The sequence below is a fragment of the Stenella coeruleoalba genome, assembly GCF_951394435.1.
Source record: "Stenella coeruleoalba genome assembly, chromosome: 2".
Classification (NCBI taxonomy): domain Eukaryota; kingdom Metazoa; phylum Chordata; class Mammalia; order Artiodactyla; family Delphinidae; genus Stenella; species Stenella coeruleoalba.
Window position 1 is genome coordinate 133,081,269 of NC_137147.1, and position 27,860 is coordinate 133,109,128.

General features: G+C 42.0%; 1 protein-coding gene across 4 annotated transcripts in view; it reads left to right on the top strand.

The window, feature by feature from the left end:
• Positions 1–27,730, top strand: part of SIN3A (SIN3 transcription regulator family member A) — a 62,160-nt gene extending 34,430 nt beyond the window's left edge. For all 4 annotated transcript variants that reach the window (XM_079914852.1, XM_079914851.1, XM_079914854.1 and 1 more), the window contains exons 10-21: positions 940–1,058; positions 1,636–1,846; positions 2,155–2,271; positions 4,637–4,875; positions 6,225–6,408; positions 7,475–8,048; positions 10,305–10,474; positions 14,516–14,689; positions 19,140–19,232; positions 20,151–20,245; positions 22,592–22,799; positions 25,110–27,730. In XM_079914852.1, coding sequence (XP_079770978.1) covers positions 940–1,058; positions 1,636–1,846; positions 2,155–2,271; positions 4,637–4,875; positions 6,225–6,408; positions 7,475–8,048; positions 10,305–10,474; positions 14,516–14,689; positions 19,140–19,232; positions 20,151–20,245; positions 22,592–22,799; positions 25,110–25,340 — 2,415 coding nt within the window. In that variant the 3' untranslated portion in view covers positions 25,341–27,730. The remainder of the gene's footprint in view (positions 1–939; positions 1,059–1,635; positions 1,847–2,154; positions 2,272–4,636; positions 4,876–6,224; positions 6,409–7,474; positions 8,049–10,304; positions 10,475–14,515; positions 14,690–19,139; positions 19,233–20,150; positions 20,246–22,591; positions 22,800–25,109) is intronic.
• The last annotated feature ends 130 nt before the right edge of the window (positions 27,731–27,860 follow it).

Below are 27,860 nucleotides of genomic sequence, written 5' to 3' on the forward strand. Positions count from 1 at the left end.
CAAAATTTACTATGTATTGATCATTGCGGCTAGGTGAGTACAAGAGGTTCGTTAGACTATTCTGTCTGCTTTTGTATATGTTTACAAGTTAATAAAAATTAAAAGTAAATATTCGTCATTTGCTCTGAAGGTACACATTCGGTATAGTGTCTACTGATGGATCGTTATGAAAAGTATATGGGAGCCTGGAGAAGGGGTTTTTGATAAACTGCTTGGCTTGGTGTGAGGGTCTCCACCCCCCACAATACTAAGTACATATCTATATATGAAATTAAAGTCCAGATTGCTCATCTCGCCAGGCTAGTATTACTTTGTCTATGCCATTTTTTTAAGCATTTTGGATATTAAAATTCTCAATATTATAAATGGAGAAAGGAAAAGAATCAGGTCAGAGGACAAAAAGTACCTTATTTTAAAAGGTCATTATTCAAGATTACCAGAGTTCGAAAAGAGTGTTGTCAAAGATTCTTTCTGTACATACCTGTTAGGAGAGGCAATAAAAGCTTGGGTAACTCTGATATGGTCCAGAGAATCAGGCATGTGAGACGGTGAATGTCTTCTTTACTCCAGGATCTCTTTTTCAGAATTTTTATTATGGAAAACTTTAAACATGTAAAATTAAAGTGAACAGTAAAATGACTCCTCATGCCACCGCCATCTAACCTCAGCGGTTCTCAATTCCTACCCCGTGTACTTGTTTCATGTGTACTCTTATTTGGGGACAAATCTCAGATAATGTATTATTTCATCCATAAGTATTTTACTGTTTCCTTTTTAAATGATACCTTTTTTCAAGCATAAGCATTAACACATCTAAGAAAACCAACATTGATTCCTTAATATTGTCAAATACAGTTCAAATTTCCCCAGTCTTTTAAAAGCAATCCAGGATCTCTTGATTCCTTGCTTAATTATTTTTCTTTCGGCTGTCTCCATAAGGTCCGAAAGGCTCTGCGGAGTGCAGAGGCCTATGAAAATTTCCTGCGCTGTCTTGTTATCTTTAACCAGGAGGTGATCTCTCGGGCGGAGCTTGTGCAGTTAGTCTCTCCGTTCCTGGGGTAAGTGGAGTCAGGAGCTTAGCCCTGATGTGTGATATGGAGGTGAAATAAAACTTAGTTTGTGGGAGTATGTGATAGGCAAAATTAATTTGATTGTGGTGGGTCAGTTGACTCATAAAATGTCGGTGTCAAGAGAGTCCTCTGGGAAGTCTTCTAGTTCAACTTCGGAGATGAAAAAATAGGCAGAGAGGACATTGGCCAAGACTAGTGGTCTCCTGATCCCCTGACCAATGTTGGAGGTTTTATAGAGACCAATCTCTTCCAGGGTTCTAGAATCTTGACTTTGACAACCTAAGAATTATCTGAACATTGAAGCAATATTCCTGATTAGAAAATGGCTTGTTATTGCCTGGTACAGTTCTTCCATCACCACCTTAATTGGTCTTAGAGCACTTTATAAGAAAAGGAGAAGCCAGGTATTCAGAAGTACTGCTTCTTAGGCAGGAAATAATAATTGTCATTGGAATTTGTCCAATGGTAGTAGAGTTCTGAGCCAACACCAGATAGTGGTAGTCACACCTCAGGATTACTGCATCATGCTTCTAATTGCTCACCAATTTTTGGTTTGATTCTTCAGGAAATTCCCAGAATTGTTTAATTGGTTTAAAAACTTTCTGGGCTATAAGGAGTCTGTACATCTGGAAACCTTTCCAAAGGAACGAGCCACAGAGGGCATTGCCATGGAGATAGATTATGCCTCTTGTAAACGGTTGGGCTCCAGCTATCGAGCCCTGCCAAAGAGTTACCAGCAGCCCAAGTGTACAGGACGGACTCCTCTCTGTAAAGAGGTAAGACCTCCCTGAGAAAGGATCAGCCCTGAATCCGCAGCTTCCTCCAGAAGGGAGTGGTACCTGGGATGGAGAATTTACATGAATGAGGAAATCAAAATGCTTTTCTGTCTTTTTTCAAAAGAAAATGTTTTATACCTTTATTGAGGGCCTTTTTCTTACTATCTTTTTAAACTTGCTAAAGGTGAAAATTGTAATGTTAACTGTTTCTTCCCTCCCCTAAAGTGTTGTCTTTTTTTATTGAGAACGCTGAATCACCTGAAAACTTTGTTACACTTTTGTTTCAATTTCTCTTCTTTTACCCAAAGGTTTTAAATGATACCTGGGTTTCCTTCCCCTCCTGGTCTGAGGACTCTACCTTTGTTAGTTCCAAGAAAACTCAGTATGAAGAACATATCTATCGTTGTGAAGATGAACGTTTTGAGGTACAAGCTCCTTTATCATTTGAAATTTGGGGAAATGGGTGATTTGGAACAAGAGGATATCTTAAATACCTACCTGGGAGGGTTGGTTTTTTAAGACAAAGGAGCAAGAGGCTCACGTTCTTCTGTGGTAAATGCTTATTGTATTTACCATGTTTTACGACTTTGTCAAATATATTAGTAATATTTTTATGACAAATGTTACTTACCCTTTGTAACTGAAATTATCCATTGATGGCTGAATAATACTCCTTTGAATTTTCAATAGCGTTTTAAAGGTTATTGTGTCTACATGGTATGTAAAATCAGTATCTTAAGACCTAGTGGGCTTTCTTGCAGCTGTTTTAAATTATTTATCTTAAAGTGTGTATTATTTTTAGCAGGTATCTTAAAATGGTTAGCAAACCAGCTCTTCTGTGAGAACTGGAACTCCTCTTTCATATTTCTGATATTGATTTGGCTCCATTTGAAAGAAAGTTGAGTTAGGGACTTTATTTTAAAGTAGTTGGGAAAGGAAGAGCTGGAGTGAAGAAATGAGCTGGTAGACAGCCCCAGTACCAGGAGTGGGAGTACTGAAAATGGACTCAATTCTCAGTGTCTAGTTCACTGATAGCAACAAAAATGGAATGTTAACTGTGTCTTGAGAGGTAAAATTACGTGCATCCTATTTAATGTATTTATTATATAAAACCGACTGCCCCTGCTCATTCATACGGATGGGAGATATTTTGCTCCTTTTTTCATCCATACTGATTTAGCTCTCTGCCAGTTATCCCCCTTCATACTTGCTTCATCTGTTTCTGGCATGTTTTGAATGAAGAGCCCCATGTTGCTTGGCCACTGGCAGGTGGTTGGCCATCTCTGCCCCAGCGTTTATGAGGAGCTTCAACCATTTGCAGAAAACTCAGTCGTGACAGATGTTAACTTCTATAGAAAGTTTTATCAAGCTAAAGAAAGCATTTCTTTTTTACCTATGTTTAGTAAGTTTAGATGATGTGTGAGAAAGCAGAGACTGGCCTCTGTTTTTGACAGGATATTCCTATTCTTGACTAGTATGCCTGCAAATGAGAGGCAACAGCCTCATTTCCCACTTGCAGAGAGTTAAGACGCAAGAAATGTGTGTGTGTGCACATGCACATACTTAGGATTGGATGGGATGGACTAGTTTGAATCCTTTATACATCAGTATAGGTTAACATTCCTGCAATACAGACAACCCCCAAATCTCAGTGGCTTATAAAAATAGATTTATTTCTTCATCATACTACATGTGCATGATGTTTAGCAGGAGATTCTGCTCATCAGAATTACTTGGGGACCTAGGCTGACAGAGTGCCACCATCTTGAACAGTGCCAGTGACTAGAGGGAAAAAGAGCTCAGATGGATCTTGCACCCTTAAATGCTCTAGCCTAGACGTAATAGACATTACTTTGACTCACCTGTGCAAAACTCATTTGCTAGAACTAGTTGCATGGCCCTATCTAATCACAAGGGAGCCAGGAAGTTCAATCCATCATTTATCCATAACTGGGGAAAAGTGGGGGGACAACCAGAAATATTTGACAAAATGACTGCCATAGTCCTGAAACTACAAAAATTAGGAAACACACAGACATTTGGTCATAGACCTTTGAGACTGCTCATTTATTTCATTTTCTTTTTCTCATCTGGAGAATTTTGTGTTAAGCCTTGGAAAAAAGTTAACTCAAAGGTTGCTAGTCATATCCTTAACCAGGTCAGGGCTAAGCCCTTGCCAGAAAATAAAATGCCAGAAATTCAGTAAGAATTTAAATGGTTACCCACAGATACGACATTGAAGTCCATAAGGAATGATAGCCACTGCTCTTATTATTACTAGATGGGGAACAAGGCTATTAAATATTTAAACATTTCAAGTTACCCTGAAAAACCTTACTCATGAGACTGATTGGTAATCTTGAATGGTCTTTTTGGGATTTCGTTGTAGTGGTTGTTATTGTTTGTAACATCTTAGTAATTCATGAAAGTTCAAGGTTGTTTCCTATTAGGTCCCTCTGGTGTGGGGGCCGGGGGCCAGTAGTCCTAAGTAAAGCACACTGGTGGTGGTACAAGTATTAACTACCGCTTAGCCATCATTTATTGGATGTTTGTTGCATGCCTGGCGTCATGCTAAATCCTTTACATGGATTGTACTGTTAAATCCAGAAAACAACCTTATGAGAGTAGGTGGTGTTATCCCTGTTTTACCTATAAGGACACAGTTTTATATGGCTATGGTATGGCAGAGCCAGGGTTCAAATCCAAGGAGTTTGACTTCTTCTACCATATACGCCTGACAGCTATTCTGTTCTGGTTGGGGTCCTGAACATGCTTTGTCTTTTTCTTTAGCTTGATGTAGTTTTAGAGACTAATCTGGCAACGATCCGGGTTTTGGAAGCAATACAGAAGAAGCTTTCCCGCTTGTCTGCTGAGGAACAAGCCAAATTTCGCTTGGACAACACCCTCGGGGGCACATCAGAAGTCATCCATCGAAAAGCCCTCCAAAGGATATATGCTGATAAAGCAGCTGACATCATTGATGGTCTGAGGAAGAACCCCTCCATTGCCGTCCCAATTGTCCTTAAAAGGTACCTGAGTGAATATGCCCTTCATGCTTCAGTGTGCTCCTTGACAGACTAGTGTCCCATTAAATAAGATTCTCCTTTTCGACTTGGTTATCCCATGAGACCTCCATTTCTCCCCAACCCTGGTTGTGGGAAATCAGGTGGAGTGTGGGGTAGTGGAGCTTCCCGATAGGCTTCTGTGTAGCCAGCAGTGGAGAACAAACCTTTAAAGTCCATAGTGGAATGCTCTGTGTGTTTGAGGTAATATTTTAAAATAGAGAAAAGAACAAAGAAGAAAACAGCCACCCATGTTCCTGTCACTCAGTACTAACCAATGTTCACATCTTTGTTTTTTAATAAGAAAAATCACGTTGTCTTTGTAAAATTGATATGTGTTATTAAAAAAGACTTAGCTTGCCATTTTTACCAAGAATGTCTTCTTTCTCATAACAAAACTTCAGCCTGAGGTATAGAGGGGCTGTTGAACCCACCTAAGGCTGGGTATCATGGAGGAGGCCAGGGCTGAGCCCCAGGCTCCTCCAAGCACATGGCACTCTGTACTACACTATGAATCCCAGCTAAGATTCATAGGGGCCTCTGTCTGTATCACCTGGTGAAAACTTACCTGCTGCACAATGCACAAGTGCCCAGATTTTATTGTTCCTCCCTAGTCTTCTCCTCAAGAGCTGGCACAAGCTGTTCCTCTCCTTGCCAGTAGCATTTAACTTTTGTCTTTGAGATGGAGGATATTCTGCAGTTCTAGTGCTGGTTTTGATTTTACTCTCCTCTCTTCTAGAGTATCAGGATCAGTCGTTCTCATTAGAACTTCCAAACTGTGGCCAGAGGAACGTTATTATGCAAGTTCTCTGCTCTTAGACTTTTGCATTTACATTAGCATAATAAATGTTCTCAGAAGTCCTGAGCAAAGAAACTCGTTTCACTTTGTTTTAGCTGGCCAAGGAAGAGAACCTCCTTTTCTAGGGTATTCTGTGGAATGTTGTTTGAGAAATAACTATTCTTGGCAAGATTTCTGACTTTGGGACAAATTACTTCCCCAAAGTAAGTCTTGAATGAGTAAGTTTCTCATGTATCAGAGTTCAAGACTGGTTTGAATAAAATTTACCCCAAAGTAAACAGTTGCCAACAGTTTTGGCAGATCTGCTATATCTTTTGACCTTCGAAATAAAATAAACCTGACGTATTTCTTGCTTCTAAACCCTTATGAGATTAGGTGCTGTTACCCCTATTTTACTGATAAAGAGACAGTCTTATATGGCTAATACAGCAGAGCCAGGATTCCAGTATGACTCCCTGCCTTAAAATTCCCTCATCTCGATTCCCATGTCTTGTTTTTCCACCTTCCACTCCACTAGGTTGAAAATGAAAGAGGAAGAATGGCGAGAAGCTCAGAGAGGCTTTAACAAGGTGTGGAGAGAGCAAAATGAGAAATACTACTTGAAATCTCTGGACCACCAAGGCATCAACTTTAAACAAAATGACACCAAGGTCCTGAGGTCTAAGAGCTTACTCAACGAGATTGAGAGTATCTATGATGAGGTGAGCTGGAGGTCTCTACATCTGTGCGACGTCCCCAGTCTGTATGTTCAGCGTAGCTTTGACTGCTGCAGATTACCTTTGTTATATGAATGTGAGACCCTCCAAAACTTGTTGATTCTTGCTTCATAGCATAGACTTCTATTCTCGATTCTACCATTTTAAATCTAAGCCTCACTAAGCTGTTTTACTAGTTTCCCATCCTGGTTTCAGTTCATGCCCACTACCCCCCTCTCCCACTTCTCTCCCTATCTGTTTCCTTCCAACAGTACCTTATATTCCTTCAGGTAGCCCATCTCAACTTCCCACAGCTTAAAATACTATCATTGATCCCCAGACTTTTTTTTTTTTGGCCGCACTGTGTGGCTTGTGGGATTTTAGTTCCTCGAAGCTGGGCCCTCCACACTGAGTGTGTGGAGTCCTAACCACTGGACCGCCAGAGAACTCCCCCTAGACTCTTCCTAATCCTTGTTTATTCGGCATCCTTACCAGGATTATATAGAGTACTGGGAGCTAGGATACAGAGATGAATAAGAAATTAATCCTGCTTTCTTTGAGCTCACAGTCTTAGGGGATGGATAGAAACAAATACAGTGTGATTGAGAATTCCTAGAAATGGTGTGATCTTGAATTTGAAAAAACTTTGTATTATGAAACTATCAAACATACACAAAAGGGGAGAGAATAGTAAAATGATCTCTTACATAAACTTAATCACCTCTATTTTGCCAATTTTGTTATATCTGCCACCATCCATACTCCCACCCCAGAAGGATTTTAAAGTAAATCCTAGACTTCATATCGTATCCTCCATAAATACTAATCCGGAATTTTAAAAGATGATCCCAGTTCTGTCCCATTGTCTCTTATAAGTCTTCAGTGTCTGGAAGGCACCGATCATTTTGTTATCAAACCACATCTCGCACATCATCTTTTTGTTTCTGGAAGTTTTGGGTTAGAAAATAATGGCCACTGTGGTTAATAGAAAGTACTGCTGGTGTAGTCTCATAGGTCTGTTTGTTGTTCCTGTATGTACATCGCGTAATACTTTGTCTCTCTCTCCTGTTAGAGGCAAGAGCAGGCTACGGAAGAAAATGCTGGTGTACCTGTTGGCCCACACCTCTCACTTGCCTACGAAGACAAACAGATTCTGGAAGATGCTGCTGCTCTGATTATCCACCATGTGAAGAGGCAGACAGGCATTCAGAAGGAGGACAAATATAAAATCAAGCAAATCATGCATCATTTTATTCCAGATCTGCTCTTTGCTCAGAGAGGTGATCTCTCGGATGTAGAGGAAGAGGAAGAAGAAGAGATGGATGTAGATGAAGCCACAGGGGCGGCTAAGAAGCACAATGGTGTTGGGGGCAGTCCCCCTAAGTCCAAGCTACTGTTCAGTAACACAGCAGCTCAGAAGTTAAGAGGGATGGATGAAGTATACAACCTCTTCTATGTTAATAATAACTGGTATATCTTTATGCGACTGCACCAGATACTCTGCTTGAGGCTGCTGCGGATTTGTTCCCAGGCTGAACGGCAAATTGAAGAAGAAAACCGAGAGAGAGAGTGGGAACGGGAAGTGTTGGGCATAAAGCGAGACAAGAGTGACAGCCCCGCCATCCAGCTACGTCTCAAAGAACCTAGTGAGTGCTTAGATTGTCAGTCTACAGAAGATGTGAGGGGTTGGGGACCTCAGGGCCTAGTTAGACTCAGGACTGCTTTCTTTTATACATAGAGCACAGGCAGGCCTTAGAGGCTGGCTAGGTTCAAATCCTAGCACCGCAGTTTACTGGTTGTGTGACCTTACTTAAACTCTGTGAACCTGTTTACCTGTAAAATGGAGGTACTACTTGTCTCTTGGGGTTGTTGGGACAATTGGAGAAAATATGAGAAGCACCCTGTGCACTGCTTGGATCATGGACACTCAATAGCTGGTACTATGGACACCAGGGAAGTGGGTGTCAGTTACTGTCAGTTTCCCAAATGGCAGATCTCTGGGTTATTGCAAAGTGTTTGAAAGGACAGAGACGTGACTCAAACGTCATAGTTGGTTTCATTCCATGACAGAACATAAATTCCTAGTTGTTCATGCCTGAGACAGATGCAAAAGAGGAGATGGGGACTCAAGAGATGGTTTGAGACAGCAGAACAGGCAGAGCAGGAATGAAGATAGAAGACTCAGGAAAAGGAAAATAAATGAGGATTAAGGAAGCCACCATATCCTCTAAGTAATTCTATGCTGCTTGCTTCTAGATATCTCTTCAGGTCATAAGTTAGGTACTTAAGCTGTGAGCCAAAAGCTTTTTTGTGAAGCCTTTCTTCTGTGCTCTTTAGGAAATAGCCAATCTTTGGAGTGAATTATCCTTTCTTTTCTTTTCTTTCCTTTTTTTTTTTTAAAAAAAAAACCGTTACTGGTGTAAGAAGCCCATTTGAAGCCCTGGCCTTCTATCTGTTGAAGAGCTAATGAACCTGGGAATTAATTCTAAAAGCCTTTATCTGGATTAATACTAGCTTGAGAGACTTCAGTATAGTGATTCCATCTGCTTGGGTAGAAATGAGACAGAAGATGACCTAATCCTGGCTTGACCGTTGACTTAACCTGGTTTGAGGCTTACAGTTTGTTCTTGAGTAATAATGTCAAGCCTCACACTGATCGTGGGTCATGTGGTTTGCGCTAATAGCACTCAGCTTTATTCTGACATGAAAGCATTTTTTCATGGCAGTAGCACAGCCCGTTCCTATGCTGTGGATCCGAACAAGGTAATGTTCTGTAATGAAACTCAAGCCAGTTGCTTCTTTTAAACAGTAGTTGTCCTGTTTAACCTGTCTTGAATGAATCCATCACACTTCAGATAAATGGAAATGGACTCAGCTTTTGCTCTCAGCCTTTTTTCCCCTATATTTTACAAAGAGGTAACTAAATGTCAAAGACAAAGAGTTCTTGTTGTAATTTTTTTTCATTTCAGTGAACTTTTTATTGAAGTGCAAAACATAGACAGAAAAGTATACACATCCGAATTGTGTAGCTCAGCGAATTTTTACAAAGCAAACACACCTGATAACCAGCACCCTGATCAAGAAACAGAACATAACCGGTAGCCCCGTCGTGCCACAGTCTTGATTGCCAGCGCTGGAGATCAGAGTTGCCTGTTTTTGAGCTTTATGTAAATGGGTCTTATTTTAGTAAACTAAAGGCGGAGTCCTTTCACCTTTCCTTGTGCACACTGCTAGTTGCCAGACATCTCTGTAACAACTGATAAGATTCCAGCTGGTGGTTGAAGTGATTCATATGCAGCAAGTACAAATCATTTAATGTAATTTGTGAAGTACAATATTGGGAATCCATTTTTAAACAAAAGGACTTTGACAAATGCAGATCACTTCATTATTCATAGAGGATTTAATTTGCACTCCTCTTTTTCTGTTCCCGAGAGGTTTCCTAGTGCTAGAGTATGGTTCCGCCTGCCTTTTCTCTTCAGCCCTTGATGCTCCGTTGAAAGAGCTGTATGAGCAGGCGACCTGTGTGAGGGATGCTCTTTGTAGGCTGCGAGAGCAGGTTCCTGTCTTAGCAGGGGAGCCAAGAACTTTTTGACGAAACTTCTTCCCTGGGATATTTTGCTCTCCTGTCACGCATAACCAGGCCATACTGTAAATAAGTGTTTTTCAGGCACAGTCAGTCGGAGTGTTAGAAGCCGCTGTTAAAGTTGCAGAGTCACTCTCCTTTAATAGACAGTGCTGGGGGTTGTAGCCACCTGTCAGATCTCATCTCTCTGCAGCAGACTAAACACCTAGGTTTGTTCTGTTAAGAGCTCTTTAGGCCAGCTGTGGGATTTGCCCTGCCTTCTCTTCCAGTCTTTTCTTAGCAGGGTAAGGCCTCATCTCTCCCATCTCTCCCACAGTGGACGTTGATGTAGAAGATTATTACCCAGCTTTCCTGGATATGGTGCGGAGCCTGCTGGATGGCAACATAGACTCTTCACAGTATGAAGATTCGCTAAGAGAGATGTTTACCATTCATGCCTACATTGCCTTTACCATGGACAAACTCATCCAGAGCATTGTCAGACAGGTGAGGGCATGGCGGAGGCTAGGGTTGGTGAGGGAGAAAGTCTACAGATGGATTCAGGAAAGAGAAAAGGCAAGATTTCTGTTGGGAAAGCAGTCAGTTTCCTCATATAATGATGTTTATGAACGCATGGTTCTGTAGAGGGGAGGGAGAGGTTAATGTGATGTGATGTCGGATTTCTCCTGTTAACAGAGTGGGAGTACTTCAGCCATGTGGTTGACTCCTTTGCTTTGCTCAGCGTGCCCTGGGAGTATGAGCCTACCTGAGACGTGATGTTTTACCCCCAGCACTGGTCCTGACCCCCTGCCCTACCCTCCCAGCTCTTACGTCAGGTACCAGGCGTGAGCTCAGTTTCCTCTTCTTTAGGTGTTGGTAATTCTATGGACTTTCCGTATTTAACATTTGAAATTCTTTTTACAGGAAGGGTTTCATACAACATCTTTTATACTCTGTCCACCTCACTATCTGAGATTCCCTCTGAGTTAGATTTGTAGTTGGTTTTTTGGTTTATTCTTGTGGCACCCTAGAAGTTTGTAAATATGTTGTTCTTTACAACAATAATTTTATAGCAAATAACATGTAATAGGTTTCCATTCCTTTGCCTTTAGTTCTGAACTTTTGAAGGGATCGGAGTCTGTTGATAGTGCACCACTTTCTTTAAAGTGGAAACTTTTTTTTTTTTTTGTGATACACGGGCCTCTCACTGTTGTGGCCTCTCCCATTGCGGAGCACAGGCTCCGGATGCACAGACTCAGCGGCCATGGCTCACGGGCCCAGCCGCTCCGCGGCACGTGGGATCTTCCCGGATTGGGGCACGAACCCGTGTCCCCTGCATCGGCAGGCGGACTCTCAGCCACTGCGCCACCAGGGAAGCCCAAAGTGAAAACTTTTAAAAAGACAATTCTAATTCTAGAGTCCACACCGCTACCGTGGAAAGAAAAGCTTGTTCAGTGTTTTCCTCAGATAAAATATGGAATCCTTCGCAAAGTACTCATGCTTTTACCTTGAATTTAGAAGGATGCATGGCTCTGCACCCCTCTCACGGGATCTACTCAGAGTCAAGGAATGTTGCTTCACATAACTGAATCTTGGCATCTTCACAAAAGTTGTAAGGCAGAGAGCTGAAAGTTGAAGTGGTTATTAGGCCTTCCCTTAAGGGGTCTTAATGGTGATGGACAGAAATCTTTACATGTATACAATCAGCTATGGTCATAATTTTTTTTTTTTTTTTTGCTATACGCGGGCCTCTCACTGTTGTGGCCTCTCCCGTTGCGGAGCACAGGCTCCAGACATGCAGGCTCAGCGGCCATGGCTCACGGGCCCAGCCACCCCACGGCACGTGGGATCCTCCCAGACCGGGGCACGAACCTGTGTCGCCTGCATCGGCAGGCGGACTCTCAACCACTGCGCCACCAGGGAAGCCCTGGTCATAATTTTTGAGAGACTAATGCCTGTTAATGTCCCCTAGATTTACATAAAAGACTTCAGTTACCATGTGCTTATGTTTCTGTTTACAAGTTTGCTGTTGCTACAGCTAGAAATAAAGTCTTTCATACTACCAGTACAACTTTAAAAATCTAATACAACAAGGCTCAGCGGCCATGGCTCACAGGCCCAGCCGCTCTGAGGCATGTGGGAACTTCCCAGACCGGGGCACGAACCCGTGTCCCCTGCATCGGCAGGCGGACTCTCAACCACTGCGCCACCAGGGAAGCCCGCAAGGTTGGTTTTTTAAATAGATATAATTAGTCTATTTACTAGAAGCACCTGGTTATGATTTTGAGTCAATAATACATAAGGTCCGATCTTTTTTTATGGAGACAGGTTTTATCCAGAAATCTGAATCCATTGTTTTTAAAATACGTTTATGCTCCTCAGCTTAACTCCTGAATTGGAGGCATAACATTTCTTACTCTCCTTATCTCCTTTGCTGTTCTCCAGAGTTCATTGCTGACTGGAGGTAGAACATATATTTCAAGGTCAAACCATATATTTATCTTACTTTTCTAGACTAGTTTAAGAGGGTTTTGTCTTAAGAATACAATAGGCAGTCTCACAGACATCTGGTGTGGGACTCAAAATATGGCCAGACCATCTAGGGGTTAGACTGGGGAGGTTTTTTTTTTCCCTCTCCTGCATGCCTCCTTTCTGGACATCTCCCCCATCCTCATGCTTCTCTCTTCAGATGAACACTCAGCACGTATTCAAGGCTTCTCCAGCACCTGAGGCTTTCACTTGCCACGGCAGTGCCTCTGGCCCTGGCATTACCAACCATCCAGGTGCTCCTCTGTAAAAAGTCTACCAGACACACTCATTGTGTCATTTCAATTTAGCAGGAGAGAGAATCTAACCAGCCTAGTGTGGGGATGAGAGTTGCCTAGTTGTCCCTGGATTTATAATGCTGCCCTTTCCAAAGACTAGAAGGGGCCAGATATCCAAGGAGAGGGTGCGGATAGGGAGTCGGTGACGTGGTCTCCTTTTACAGGAAGGTATAAAGAAGTATCTACATGATAGAGACCATGCTTTGGACGTGCACTGCTTTTTTTCTCTCTTAAACACTGTATTTTAAGCCTTCCCCCGTATTAGCAAGTTATCATAAGCATTATTTTAATGGTCACATTAAAAGCCGTTGTATAGACTAATTGTAATTTAACGACCTCCAGTTGCTGGCCTTTCTACCACCATCAGGTCACTCACCCTTCTGACCTTGCACCTTGTCCATTTATCTACAAATACACATACTTGTCACTTAAGAGTTTTTTAAATGTTAAAAATAAGTAGTTGTCATAGTTACTAGCACTTCAAAAAGAGTGTATCTTCCTAAAAATAGAATGGCTTAGTGGTTATGAGAATTTTAAAGTAAAATAGACAAATTGATACTGCAATTAACATTTTGCTTTCTTGTATCTGTTTTTCACATTCTCTGGCATTTTAATGGGTAAAGTTTCATTTGAGAGAATCTTTATTTCACAGTAGATATATCGTCATGACCTATGAGAATAGAATCTCTGAAAGATTCAACTTTCTAGTCATCAGATAGTTTAATAAGATAGTTTCAGAAGTTACCAGTAGTCAGTCGTGATTGACCTGTGTTGAAAATGAGTTAATTTACCTACAATTTTAAATACTATACTTTTATTATCAGATGTGGAAAAATAGAGGATGTGTTAGAAAGAATATTAGTCCTAACTCAGCTCCTTCAGCTGAGCACCCATGACAGATTAATTCAGTAACAGCTTCCTCAGTGCCTATTGAGTTTCAGACTTTGTACTAGGGCTGTGAATGTAGACATGGATCTTGCTTTCATGGTTCTCCGAAGTCCCTCTCCTCACCTTAGCACACGTGAGTTTTCTTATCTAACATGTAAATTTGTCTCATATATCAATATAGTAGGGTACCCTTCTCCAGCCTGCTTCCCAGGGTAGTTGTGTGGATCAACTGAGAATACGTATGAAAGGAAATTGTAAATGGTAAAGAAGTGCCATAAAATTAGGAAGCCATGGAAATTTTCTTTCATGTAAAAAAATTTTTCTTAAGTTCCTTAGAACTTTAAGTGAGCAGCACATTAACCTGAGTTGCTTATGGTTTTGCTTTTAAATATATATGAACATTTTATTCATGGACCAGAGATATGGTTGAAGATTTTGGCTTGGTTATTCTCCAAGAAAATAAGATAGTGGTTTTGTATGATTAATGTTCTAAAATGATCAACCAGAAAACCCTTCTTTTTTTTTCTTTTTGCGGTACGCGGGCCTCTCACTGTTGTGGCCTCTCCCGTTGCAGAGCACGGGCTCTGGACGCGCAGGCTCATCGGCCATGGCTCACGGGCCCAGCCGCTCCGCGGCATGTGGGATCTTCCCGGACCGGGGCATGAACCCGTATGCCCTGCATCGGCAGGCAGACTCTCAACCACTGCGCCACCAGGGAGGCCCTGGAAAAAACCTTTTTGAGCTGAGTGATTGGAACCACCAAAGGGAGGCTGAGTGTGTGACAGGGAGAACTATATTTTTGGTTCCCTGATGACTTGCCTTTGCTTGACTCCAGCTGCAGCACATCGTGAGTGATGAGATCTGTGTACAAGTGACTGACCTGTACCTGGCGGAAAACAATAATGGGGCCACTGGAGGCCAGCTGAATACACAGACCTCAAGGAGCCTCCTGGAGTCAACATATCAGCGGAAGGCTGAGCAGCTCATGTCAGATGAGAATTGCTTTAAGGTGAGAGGTACTCAGGTAGTCAGGGACCATGCTGACGACAGTGTGAGCTGTTGGGGCTCTCTCCACCAGAAGTCAAAGCCATACCAGGGTACTTTGACCCAGTGATTCCACTCCTAGACCTCCTTGGAGAGCCTGTGAACTCACTGGAATAAATGCAAAAAAACATGGAAAAGTAAAGTCTCTTGTGGGTAGTCTGTTTCTTGCCTTTTAAAAAAATTAGCTCTTACATATGATTTTTATAATTTTGTATTCTTCTTCGCTGAACATTTATTTGGGTATTAAATGCTTCGTAAATATTATTGTTTAAAAGTGTAATCCATGGTCGTTGTAGAAAAGATAGGAAACGCAGAGAAAAGAAAAACTAGTCACCTACAGTTCTTCCCAGAAATAATCATTGATGACATTTCTAAACTTTTCTATGCTAATATGTATTTTGAAAAAGATTATACTGGGCAAAATGTTCTGGAACTTATTTCGCTCAATTAGCAACACCTCTGGGTCTTCAGCATCTTTTTATGACTATTTGATATTTAATTTTATAGAAAATTATGCCTGTCTAGTTGGACATTTAGGTTGTTTCCGGTTTTCTACCATTATAATAGCTAATTAGAAAAGCAAATAGCTGGAAACAGTCTAGGTGTCCAACCCTTTACGGGAATGGTTAATGGCAGCCTATTGTGTGAATGCTGGATGGCATATTTTGCAGCTCTTAAAAGTTAATTATAAATTATAAAAATACTGAAACAAATAAAGGACACAAAATTACGTGTGTTATGATTGCATCTATGTAATAAACGTGTATAGTTGAACAAAGCCTGTATGTATTAATGTAAGCACAGGTTTAGGTGGCCCAGAATAAGGTTTGTAGTTGGCCTAGCAGAGAGAGCTAAGCTAAATAAAAGTTTGACCTTGGTGGGCATGTTCCATGTACTTTAATGATCTGACCCTCAAATTGTTCACTTCTATTTTCAGCTATTTCTTTAGTTTCTGATCTATCACCTGTACTGTTGGCTTAATTTAGAATCAAAGACCTGGAAATGAGTTTTCTAGTTCAGTCACAGATCTAATGTTCTACTATCCGAGGACTTTCCCACTACAGAAGAGATTTCCTAAGCCTTTCAGAGTTTTAAATCTATAAATGTTTATTATGAGTTTAGTGGGTGTTTACTTTCATGGTGGACAGAATTATCATCCCCATCTACAATGAGTTAACAGTGTATTAAATTGTGTGGTGAGGGCCTATGAAGGAATGGGTAGACTCACCCAGTAGATAAGAATAGTTGTCAGAATAGCAGAGGGAATAGCAGGAACAGAAGGCTTGGTAACCAGGAAGATCGTGTCATCACAGTGACCTTTTTCTTTCAAATGTTTATATAGAGAATAAAAGTCCATATAGTATTAGCATTAAGCTAAGAATAAGCAGCCCTTCAAATCCTCTGCCCAGCCCCACCTCCCGCCTCCTCTCCCTTCATTTTTTTTCTATGCATATTCTACAGTGCTTTTTTAAAAATCAGGCATGTTTAGCTCTCTGTGTATCCATTCAGACCCTTTTCTGTGCATTTGCATATATTGACACATAGATGTTTATATAGAAATTAATGATTAGATTTAGATTGGATTAGCGTATTTTACATCTGGCTTTTTTTTTTTTTTTTTTTACATGTCTTAGAATTTGCTCTATTTTGGTTTACATAGATCCAGCTCATTTTTTCAACTGCTGTGTCATACATAATAGTATGAATGTACCATAGTTTTTTGCGGGTTTTTTTGTTTGTTTGTTTTTGGGGGTTTGTTTTTGGCTATGCCACGTGGCCTGTGGGATATTAGTTCCCCCACCAGGGATGGAACCTGGGCCCCCAGCAGTGAAAGCGCCAAGTCCTTAACCACTGGACTGCCGGGGAATTCCCTGTACTATAGTTTTTTTTAAAAAAATCATTGCCTGATGGGTAAACGTTTTAAACTATTTCCATTTTTTACTATCTCAAATAGTGCTTCATTGAACCGCATTTTGTATCCTTGCGTGCACGTGGTAGTGTTTGTTTAGGGTAGAGGCAGAGAAATGAAATTACTAGGTTAAATGGTATGCATATTTTAAAATTTAAACTTTAATGGGTATTCCCATTTCACTCTCCAAAGTGACTGGCTATACCAGTGTGCACTTTGATAAGAGCATTTATTTCCCCATTCTTAGTCAACACTTAGTATTATCAAACTTATTTTTGCCAATTAGATGATTAGAAAAATATTTTAATTCACATTTCCCTGGTCGCTACTGTTTCCTGTTTTTCTCTTCTGTGTATTGCCTACTCGCATCCTTCACCTTTTGCGGGGGAGAGGGGTCGTAGTTTTTTTTGTTTGTTTTTTTGTTTTTTTTTTTTTTTTCAGTACACGGGCCTCTCACTGTTGTGGCCTCTCCCGTTGCGGAGCATAGGCTCCGGACACGCAGGCTCAGCGGCCATGGCTCACGGGCCCAGCCGCTCCACAGCACGTGGGATCTTCTTGGACTAGGCATGAACCCGTGTCCCCTGCATCGGCAGGCGGACTCTCAACCACTGTGCCACCAGGGAAGCCCTGTAGTTCTTTTTATGTACTTTTTCAAATATGATTTTCTTTGTCATGATTTCTCTGAAATCGATTGGTCTTCCTCTATGTCCTGTCCTTCAGTGCTCAGCTGAGTGTCACTTCAGTGAAGTGAAATCTTTCTCATCTCACTGAGGGGGGATAACATATTGTGCATGTTTCTAGAGTAGTACCTTTGTAGTTATTTTGTTGTAATGTAAATATAGCTATTTGTATCCCTTTTCCTTCACTAAATTGAGCTCCTCCAAGCAAGAAACCATGTTCTCTTCTGCGTGTGCCTCTGCCTAATAAATGGCAAACATTCAGTGACTGTGTGTTAGTTGAATGAAGCCTAGGAGATTGGTAGAGGAGGCATGGAGAGGAGGTGGGGGTGTCCAAATGGTAGAGGATCTTCACAGCCATAACTAAGGAAAAGGTATGAATTTTGTTGTGGTTGGCGAGCAGTGAAGCATTTTTAAGGACTAAATATTCCACTGGCTTTGAGCTTTCAGGAAGATTAGTAACACTGAGTAACGAGGAGGGGAGGAATCAGAGTCATGTTTACAACTGGAGGCAGTTACCAAATTTGGGTGATGTATGTGGGCAATCTAATAATAAAGTTAGTCAAGACTTGGAGAGTGGTTGCAGAGGTCAGAGAGTTGGGGTGAACACATGGTAAAGGACCTAACAAGACAGGTGTCAGGCGAGGAGCCTGTTGGGATGAAATTGAGTTCAGTTTTAGGCATGTAGAGGAGACTTGTCTTCTCAATATTACTTTGAAGAGTGGTTTCTTTACAGCAGTGGGACAAATCTCGACACTCTAGGTTTTTTCATCCTAAATCCAGGGAGGTTTAGCAAACTCCTAGGAGCAGTTTTTTTCATATCTATTTTGGAAGTAACTATGTTTGTATGTGTGTATGTTATGTTCTTGTTACTTTTTAAATTTTACTAGCAAATAGGAATTCTTCTTCTCCAGAAGAACTGTGAACCAGAACTGGTTTCTGGTCCTGTTTGCTTACTGACTAGCTGTGTGGCCTTGAGAAATCAGAACTTCCTGAATTTTAGGTTTTTCCCTATGTAAAATGAAGAATGTTGAAATAAATGATTCTCAAGCTTTCTTCTAATCGCTGATCTTCACCATTGATTCCTATAGTGATCTGGTCTGCAGCGAGCCCTTAGGATCAGGGCATTGAGAATCCTGGGATTCCAAAAGGGGAGATCTGTGTGCCATCACCATTTGATACTTCTTCTGTGCAAAATGTGACTTGGTTTTGCCTCTATCAGTGTACTGCTTTTAAATATGATTTTTTTTTAAAAAATCACACAAGTAGTATTAGCAGAACTCAGTTTCAAATATGATTGGTACCATTGCAGCAGATCACTTCTTATGTTGATGTTTTGTGTTCCTTACCTCATGGTATGTGTGATTTCTTGGGTAGTCTTTATTGTGGTGGAAATGTGATTGCTGTTTTCTGTTTGATGTTTTCCATTTCACTTTGGTATGAGAAGTTTCCTTTTTTTTTTTAAAACACTGTAGGCTTGTTTACATCTTTGTATCAAGTCCCATAAATGGGATTATCAAGTGAAATGGCATTGACATTTTATGGTTCTGACTTTTGAGCACTCTCTGATATTGATTACTGTTTTAGCTAATTCAAGAAGTAAGAAACATGAAATGGTGCTTCTTGCTCTAACATTTCATTTTGCTGGTAGCAAGATTGGACCTTTGCCTTTTTATCACCTGCTAAGCTTTTGAGTTATCTTCCTCATCTCTTCAATTGGAGCAAAATTTTTTTTATAACTTTATTGCCTCCCCACCTCTCAACCCTTGAGAATCTGTTTACAGCTTTGGAGATGGTCTTTTGTTTACATTCAGGTTTCTTATTTGCAGCTTATGTTCATTCAGAGCCAAGGCCAGGTTCAGCTGACCATCGAGCTTTTGGACACGGAAGAGGAGAACTCGGATGACCCTGTAGAAGCAGAGGTATGGATGAGTATACTGCAGAAACTGGGGAGAGTATGTCATGTTCTGAGAGTCTGCCCAGTGAGTGTCTTCTAGAAGCCCAACCAGTGTTAGCCTGTTTAAGGGTCAGGACCTGACACTTAAGTACAGGTCATTTCAGCCATATCTTCAGCTGAAGAAAAGGACTGCCTGGTGGTAAGATATTTAGGATTGATGGCAGTCTCATCTAGCTTTCAGGAAAGCCCTCTCCTCTGAGGAAGTCTCATGGTTGGCAGCTTTCTTGTTTTTCTCCTAAAGCACAAGAAACAACAAATGAGGTGCCATCTGCCCGGTATCATCTTGACCCTTTGTGTCATGTTTACTTTTTATTGGGATAGATGGAGCCAGGAGTTCTCAACCCCACGGGGTAGACAGAGTGAGTTGGTTATCATAGTTGGGTCTAGCGGGTAATATTAATGAGAAATGCAAGCCACATGTATGTATGGTGCTGAGGGCATATGGAGGGGAGGAGATTGTTGTTTTATGGGAATATTGGCTCGTGGTTGCCAAATCTTAAATTTTTTTAAAAGAGATGCCAGAAATTTAGATTTTGATGTGAAAGATACTGATTTTCAAACATTTGCCACTATACATTTTGTTCTTTAACAAAACCCTCTGTAGGGAAATAAAACTTGTCAGTGAGCCAGCTTCTAACCATTTATGACTTCTGGTAACTGTTAAGTATCTCAGAGAAACTTTCGGTTTTGCATTCTCACAGATTTTTTTAAGCTGTGTTTTAATACCAAGTAACAAGCATGTCATTATGGAAAGAGATTTTTTTGATCTTGTATTTAAATATTTCAGACATTTTAGTCATAGAATTTGCTAGACAACCTGATGAGGTTGGAGTTCAGTTTTTGTGCTCTCTCCCCCACCCCCATTTTGTGTTTACAATCCTAGCGCTGGTCAGACTATGTGGAGCGATACATGAATTCTGATACTACCTCTCCTGAGCTTCGTGAGCACCTGGCACGGAAACCAGTGTTTCTCCCACGGTGAGTGAACCAACTCATGTATCGGCAGCATAACACTAATGCACAGTCCAGGAACGAGGAGTTAGATGACTTTCAGTTTCTTGGTTTTCACTTATTCTGTTGTTCTGTCTACTGAGGATGCTAATTCAGGGTTTGTATGGTGTTACACCATGAGCTTACCTGGAGCACGTGCCAAAGCATCAGGGAGGCAAGAGTTTTAGGAGTCAGTAGTAACTTCCCTTCAGGAATGTGTGTCAGAGTCTCCAGGGTTTGATGATTCACTTGGAGGACTCAAGGACTCAGCATGTAGGCATACCCACAGGGATGGTTTACTGTAGCGAAAGGATACAAAGCTACATCAGCAAAGGGAGAAGGTGCCTGTGACAAAATCAGAGGATGCCAGGCGCAAGCTTCTAAGGGGCTGTGACTTCCCCTGGAGGCACAAGGACACTCTTCATTCCTCCAGCAGCAAATTATGACAATATGTTTGAGATGCTGCCTACCAGAGAAGCTCATTGGAGACTTGGTACTGGGGGTTTTATTGGGTGCTGCTCCTGCAGGCACCCTCTGCCTAGCTTGTACCAAAATTCCAGACTTCCAGAAGGAAAGCAGGTTTTCAGCATAAACCATTTATTTTGTACAAACAGTTTAGGTACAGTGAGGCACTCTTATCATTCAGGGAATGGGGGAAACTCTCCCAAAATCCAAGATGCCAGAACCCAGCCAAGGGACAACCTTGTAAGCACGGTTTGCAAAGGATAGCAGTCTTAGGCCTGCTATGTTAACTCTCTTCATGGAATTTTAAAAATTTCCTGGGCTTCCCTGGTGGCGCAGTGGTTGAGAGTCTGCCTGCCGATGCAGGGGACGCGGGTTCGTGCCCCGGACCAGGAAGATCCCACATGCCGCGGAGCAACTGGGCCTGTGAGCCATGGCCGCTGAGCCTGCGAATCTGGAGCCTGTGCTCTGCAACAGTAGAGGCCACAACAGTGAGAGGCTCGCGTACTGAAAAAAAAAAAAAAATTTCCTCCCCATATATGGGCAAATTGTATGCTGGACCTCTGTCTGAGGATGAAGACAGAGTTTCAGAAGTAGAAAATAGATTTTGCTGTAGTAGATTGGCTTTTTTAAAAGAGATGTGAACTAACGGCCTTATCAATAATAAGAGATGTTATTGTTTCATCAAGGACATTCTTAAGTCAGAGCAGCTTTCCTTTTTGAATTGCCGGTGTGTGGCCAGAGAAAGTACAAAGATATCTAAGGACAGATCGGTGCCATCACCAATTGGTTTTTTTCTAATAGTCACTATTATTTTTGCACTGCCAATGCTAATGTTAATACTGTTTTTTTTTTTTTTAAAGAAAGAAAGACACTGTTTTAGTATTATTATGACAGTACTTTTGATCTTACAACTTCCTAAAAAGCATCGTGGGGGCCCCAATAGTCCTTGGACCAAAGAACTGCTGTCCTACGGAAATGTGTGTACACAAAGATATTCACTGAAGCAACGTTTTTTTTGTTTTGTTTTGTTTTGTTTGCGGTACGCGGGCCTCTCACTGTTGTGGCCGCCCCCGCTGCGGAGCACAGGCTCTGGACGCGCAGGCTCAGCGGCCATGGCTCATGGGCCCAGCCGCTCCGCGGCATGTGGGATCTTCCTGGACCGGGGCACGAACCTGCGTCCCCTGAATCGGCAGGCGGACTCTCAACCACTGCGCCACCAGGGAAGCCCTGAAGCAATGTTTTTAATAGCAAAGTGTAGGAAACAGTAGAACTGTCTAGCTGACAACCTTTCTCTGCTTGTGTTGGAGGGAATTAAGCCTGCCAAGGCATCCACTAATGTGAATTATCTTCTTTCCTAGATGTGTAGAATAGCACTAGTTATGTACCATCTGTGGGAGAATTGAAAAAAATAGACATTTAAGTAATTTTCTGTGCTCTGTGGTTCAGATGAAGGACCTGATTAATTCCTGTTAAGGAATTGTTCAATTAAGACACATTCCTCTGTAGCAGTTAAAGAGAATGACACAAATCTATCTGTAGTGAAATGAAAAAATCTTCATGACATTAAGTGAAAAGTTGAGAGAGACCTAGAAGATTTTAAATGAAAACTGCTAACAGTGGCTACCTGTGGCAAGGCAAGTGGGATTTCGAGAATTGGGGTAGGGGGTTAGTTGGCAATTTCTTTTTATTCTTTATATCTCTGCAGTTGAAAAAAAATTTTTTTTAACAATAAAACCACTGGACATTTAAAAAATGTATGTAATTAAAATTGTGATACGTGCTGTGAAGGCAAATAAAAAACTTTTGGGGCAGTCATGGGAACCTGCACCTGGAGGAGCTCTCATCCTGCAGGGCTTTGCTGCTTTGTAGGAATCTGCGGCGGATCCGGAAGTGTCAGCGTGGTCGAGAACAGCAGGAAAAGGAAGGGAAGGAAGGGAACAGCAAGAAGACCATGGAGAATGCGGATAGCCTGGATAAGCTGGAGTGTAGGTTCAAGCTGAATTCCTATAAGATGGTATATGTGATCAAGTCAGAGGACTACATGTATCGGAGGACTGCCTTGCTCCGGGCTCATCAGGTGAGAACCAGTAACTGGAATTTCTCCACATTTCTCCCTCCTCAGCCAGGACCAGGCCTGCCCCAGAGGCTTCTGGTTGTTTCTCTCCCTTTGTGAAAATCTCTTGGATTTGAGAATTGTTGAGTAAGGATGCCGTAACAAAGTCCCACAGACTGCGTGGCTTAAACAACAGAAATTTATTGTCCTACAGTTCTAGAGGTTGGAAGTCCAAGGTCGAAGTGTTGGCAGAGTTGCTTTGAACCTTCTGAGGGCTGTGAGGGAAAAACTATTCCTTGCCTTTCCTAGCCTCTGGTGGTTTGCTGGCAATCATTGGCATTGCTTGGCTTGCATATTTCTGCCTTCATTTTTACATGGCATTCTCCCTAAATGCATGTCTGTGTCCACATTTCCCCCTTTTAAAGAATGCCAGCCATGTGGGATTATGGGTCCACCCTACAACAGACAGTATGAGCTCACCTTAACTAATTACATCTGCAACAACGTTATTTCCAAATAACATCACATTCTGGGGGGTGGAAGCTAGGATTTCAACATATGAATTTGTGGGGACACAATTCAGTTGATAACAGCTGGTCGCACCTTCCAGTGAAGCTACTCCTAGCATTTACATTTCAGGTAGTATTGCTTGTGTGAATCCTGTCTGTTTTCACATGCTACCTGAATTGTGAAAGTCCTAGTGCAGTTATGTACCAAGGTATTATGCCAGGCCCTGGGACTACAACCGTGAGGTAGAGCATATAAGGTAGTGTGATGATGTGCACTACCAAGGAGAGAAACTAGGTGAAGTGATCAAGGGTAACTGGCAGGCAGGGCCCTGCTTTTGTTGGGGAAGACCTCTCTAAAGAGGTGACGCTTGAGGCCTAAACAATGACAAGGATCCAACCTGGTGCAGAGTTGGGGGTTGGTACTTTTTAGGCAAAGGAAACAAGCAAGCACAAGGCTGGGAAGGAGGAAAGGACTTGGCATTTTCAAGAAAATGAAAACATCAATGTGGCTTGCGCCATAGGGAAAGTAGGGTGCATGAAGTTGGGAGGGTGGGCAGAGGCTACATTACTTATTCTCTTAGGCTGCGATTTGGATTTTGTTTGAGGTACATTGAGACATCGTTGACAAAGACATAGACTGATGAGAGCGAGTGAGGGCACCAAGTTGGAAGGGCAGAGACCACTCGAAAGACTGCTTTCATTCATATGAGATGTGATGTCTATCCAGACTACCAGGGTTGTAGAGGAATTATAATTAGATTGGAGGGACTTCCCTGGTGGTCCAGGGGTTAAGATTCCACGCTTCCAATGCAAGAGGCGTGGGTTCAATCCCTGGTCGGGGAACTAGGATCCCATATGCTGCGTAGCACAGCCAAAAAAAAAAAAAAGATTGGACATATAACTGTCAGGATGTGGTAATGTTTGGATGTAGGGAGGTTAAGAGAAAGGGGAACATTAAGGATGATGCCTGGTGGTTTTTGTTTTTTGGTTTTGTTTCTTTGCTCATTTTGCTTGAGTAAATGGGAAGTTTAGGGGTACATCTGTTAATAGGAAGGGGTTACCAGGTTTGGGAGGCAGATGAAAAGACTACAGAACATTCAAGTGGGAACCATAGGTTGGGCGATTTTTAATGTACTTCTCTCATGGTGCTGTGTGTTGTATGCCTGCATGTTTCTGATTCAAATGATTTGGGGAGCTGGGCAACACCTAATTTATCTTTGTATCCCCTTCTCTGCCTTGCTTGTGGGCACTAATAAATATTTACCAGATGTATAGGTAGGAACAAAAACCTCCACTGAAGATCTGCTATGCCCAGCACTGTGCTGGGCAGGGTGGGGTAATAGCGGGAAGGGAGAGTGGGTTTTAAGCCCTTTACCTTGTTTTACTTAGAAGTGGATTGCCACGCTGACAGAAATGACTAACGGCCTCAACTCAGTGTCTCACTCCGGGTATGTTAGAATCAGCTGGGTTGCTGGTTTAAAACTGCGGATTGATCAAGTTGTTCTCTCCCCACCCCCGCCCCCCTATGTGATAATGATGCAGGAGGCTAAAATCGAGAAGCACTGAGCTAGTTCTGCCCAGACCCTGTGTTGGTATTTCTTTGGGAGCTTTTTGAATTCCAACTCCTTAATGTGTTCTAGGTTCTTAATCTTCAATTCTTTTCTTTAAACAGACTCCTAATTTTTTTTTTTTTTAACTTATCAGTGGTATCAGCACTGATAAGCCCACATCTTTCTTCTGGCACTTTAGGAGAAAATTGGGCTTTGTATTTGAAGGTTTTTAGTCCTAGTTCATGGGTTTTTTTCTTCTTCATTCTATTTTGCAGTCCCATGAGCGGGTAAGCAAGCGGCTACATCAGAGGTTCCAGGCCTGGGTAGATAAATGGACCAAGGAGCATGTGCCCCGTGAAATGGCAGCGGAGACCAGCAAGTGGCTCATGGGTGAGGGGCTGGAGGGCCTGGTGCCCTGCACCACCACCTGTGACACAGAGACCCTGCACTTTGTGAGCATTAACAAGTACCGTGTCAAATATGGCACAGTGTTCAAAGCCCCATAACTGCAGAGCCAGAGCAGATAACTTGAGGGGTGTGTGTGTGTTGGGGGGGGCACGTGTACTCGCACACACTGAAGAAACAAGGAAGATGCCTTTCAAGCCTCACTGGGCCTCTCTGGGACATGGCCACCTGATCTGTGTGTGGCTGGTGCAACCTGGCACCAAGTGGGCTACATATAAGGAACGTGGATACCTTACAAAGCTGGAGCTGGAACTTTTCCCAGGGGTTTTGGGCATTACCCTGCCCTGGAGGGGAAGAAATCCATGCAAGCACAGGGATATGCAGCTTGCTTGCACACACCAGCAGAGCTAAGACTGCAGCCTCCTGGGGCCTGACCTTCAGTGAGGGAACCGGATGCTGTTCACACCGTGATTGGATGGGCGAGCATTGACTGACAGACTGGGGAAGGACTCAATGCTTAGATGGATTGTAACTCTGATGGTCACTGCTCCTTTCCTCTTCCCCCCCAAAAGGAAAAAAAACTGTATTGGATTTTTTTTTCCTGGTCACTTGAGCACATCTAGATCACCCATTAAGATTTTCTCTGGGACCTGCAGTTTGGCTTTGGGATTGATCATCTTGTGGATTTGATTCCTGACGAATCCCTTGCTGCCCACCCGTTATTCTCTCCTCTGGTTCTCAACCTCAACAAGTTCAAATCAGTCGTCCTTTTTAGCTCCCGTGGAACTGTTTTGTACCTGCTTCTTTACTAGTCTACCCTAGTGCCATCCACCAGCTTTACTCACTCACACACACACACACACACAAACACACACACAGTTTTAACTTGGTTTTTCTTTTTTTTTTTGTAAATAATGTACATACTGTCAATTTTTTATTAAAAGAAATATGCTTTGATGTGCTAGCATAACTGCTCTAGCTTCTTGTGTACCATAGTTCTATGTGGCTTCAGATTTAGTACCTATGAACAGATGTACAAGACATTTATTACACTTTTTACCAAAGGGAGTTACCGTTGTAGTACTTTTGTGTAAAACTTGTCTTCCCCTTGCCCCAACTTTTTTTTTTTTTTTTTTTTGTAAATAAATAAAGCTTGGTTCTTACTTAAGGAATAAACTCTCAACCCAAGTCCCTTGTCCTCACCAGAGAACTACTGTGAAGCAGGGATTTTGGCTTCAGTTCCTTATCTACGGTACAAACAGGATTTTGCTTTAAATAGTTAGCAGTCAGTTGTATGTGTTCCAAATCAAAATATCTTAAATTTTTTAAATAGAATTATTCATTCTTTTAGTACGTGTTTTCCCCCCTTATTTCAGCTGTTTGGAAATATTTTATATTTGGGTAAGTTGTGCAGCTATGTAGTTTGTACTTTTCTGTATTTTTTCTTATCCTTATTGGAAATGGGAGTGAACAGCTTAAATACCAAACCAGTGTTTGAAAGAAGTGTGTACAGAGTGTGTGGTATAAATGGGGCTGGGAGGGAGATTCAATACATTTCGTTAGCAACTGCAAATGGAATATATACATATATATTTTTTTAAATTACATAAATTTAAACTGGCAGATATTTAAACTTGACTGATTAGGATTTTTATATGTGGTCAGCCTGGACTTTCTGAACAAAGACCAACTGAGCCCCTCCCAGTACTCTGGTGAATTTTTCTCCAGCAACCATTACCCTAGTCATAGCTGTAAAGTAACCAGCAGTGATTTGTGTGGTTTTGTTTGCTTTTTAATTAAAAATTCCCAACATCACCACCACAAAACCACAAATTTTTTGGCTCTGGACTTTCATAACACATGGTAGACTTTTCCGATTTTAGAGTTTTTTGTTGGGTGTGGTGGGGAGCAGTGGAGGGATGGGACAACTACAGGAGACTCAGAGCCCAAAAGTGTAGGGTGGCAAAAGAACCTTGTGGGAGGAGATTCTCTGGTGAAGCTGGGGCCAATGCCTGACTTGGGAGATGGAGTGATACTGACTGGGGGGGAAGATCTTCAGGTTTTCCCAGCAATAACTCACCTCTGCTTGCTTAAGACCATGTTGAATTGGAATTACGGCCGGGGTGGGTTGGGGGGGAACTGATGGGACCTGACCAGGGGCAGCCCCAGCTGTTGCTGTCTCTGCATAGGGTTACGCCCAGAGCAGCTGCTTGCAGGTCAGGATAGGGTTTCAGGGCCAATAGAGGAGAAAACCCCATCCTACCAGTGCAACCAAAAGAAGGGGGAGCTTCACTGACAGCCAGGGTTTCACAAACAGCATTTATATCCCTCCTGCCATCTGAGCTCCAAGCTCAACTCAGCCTGTCTTATAGCAGGAAGTTATATTTTAAATCTCGTTCGGTATTCTGTACTTAATCACCTTTCCCTATGATTTGCATTTGAAATGTTGTAAACTTGGTCAGTATTTCTATTAAAATATCAGGGCTCATGTTGTGTATATACTTTTCTTCCTAATGATTTTATAGACAAGGACTTCATAGCATTCCCAGGAGGGGGGAACAAGCTGCCAACAGATTACCAGAGAAACGTGAGGATGAAATTGGAGGTGTTTCTGGCATTAT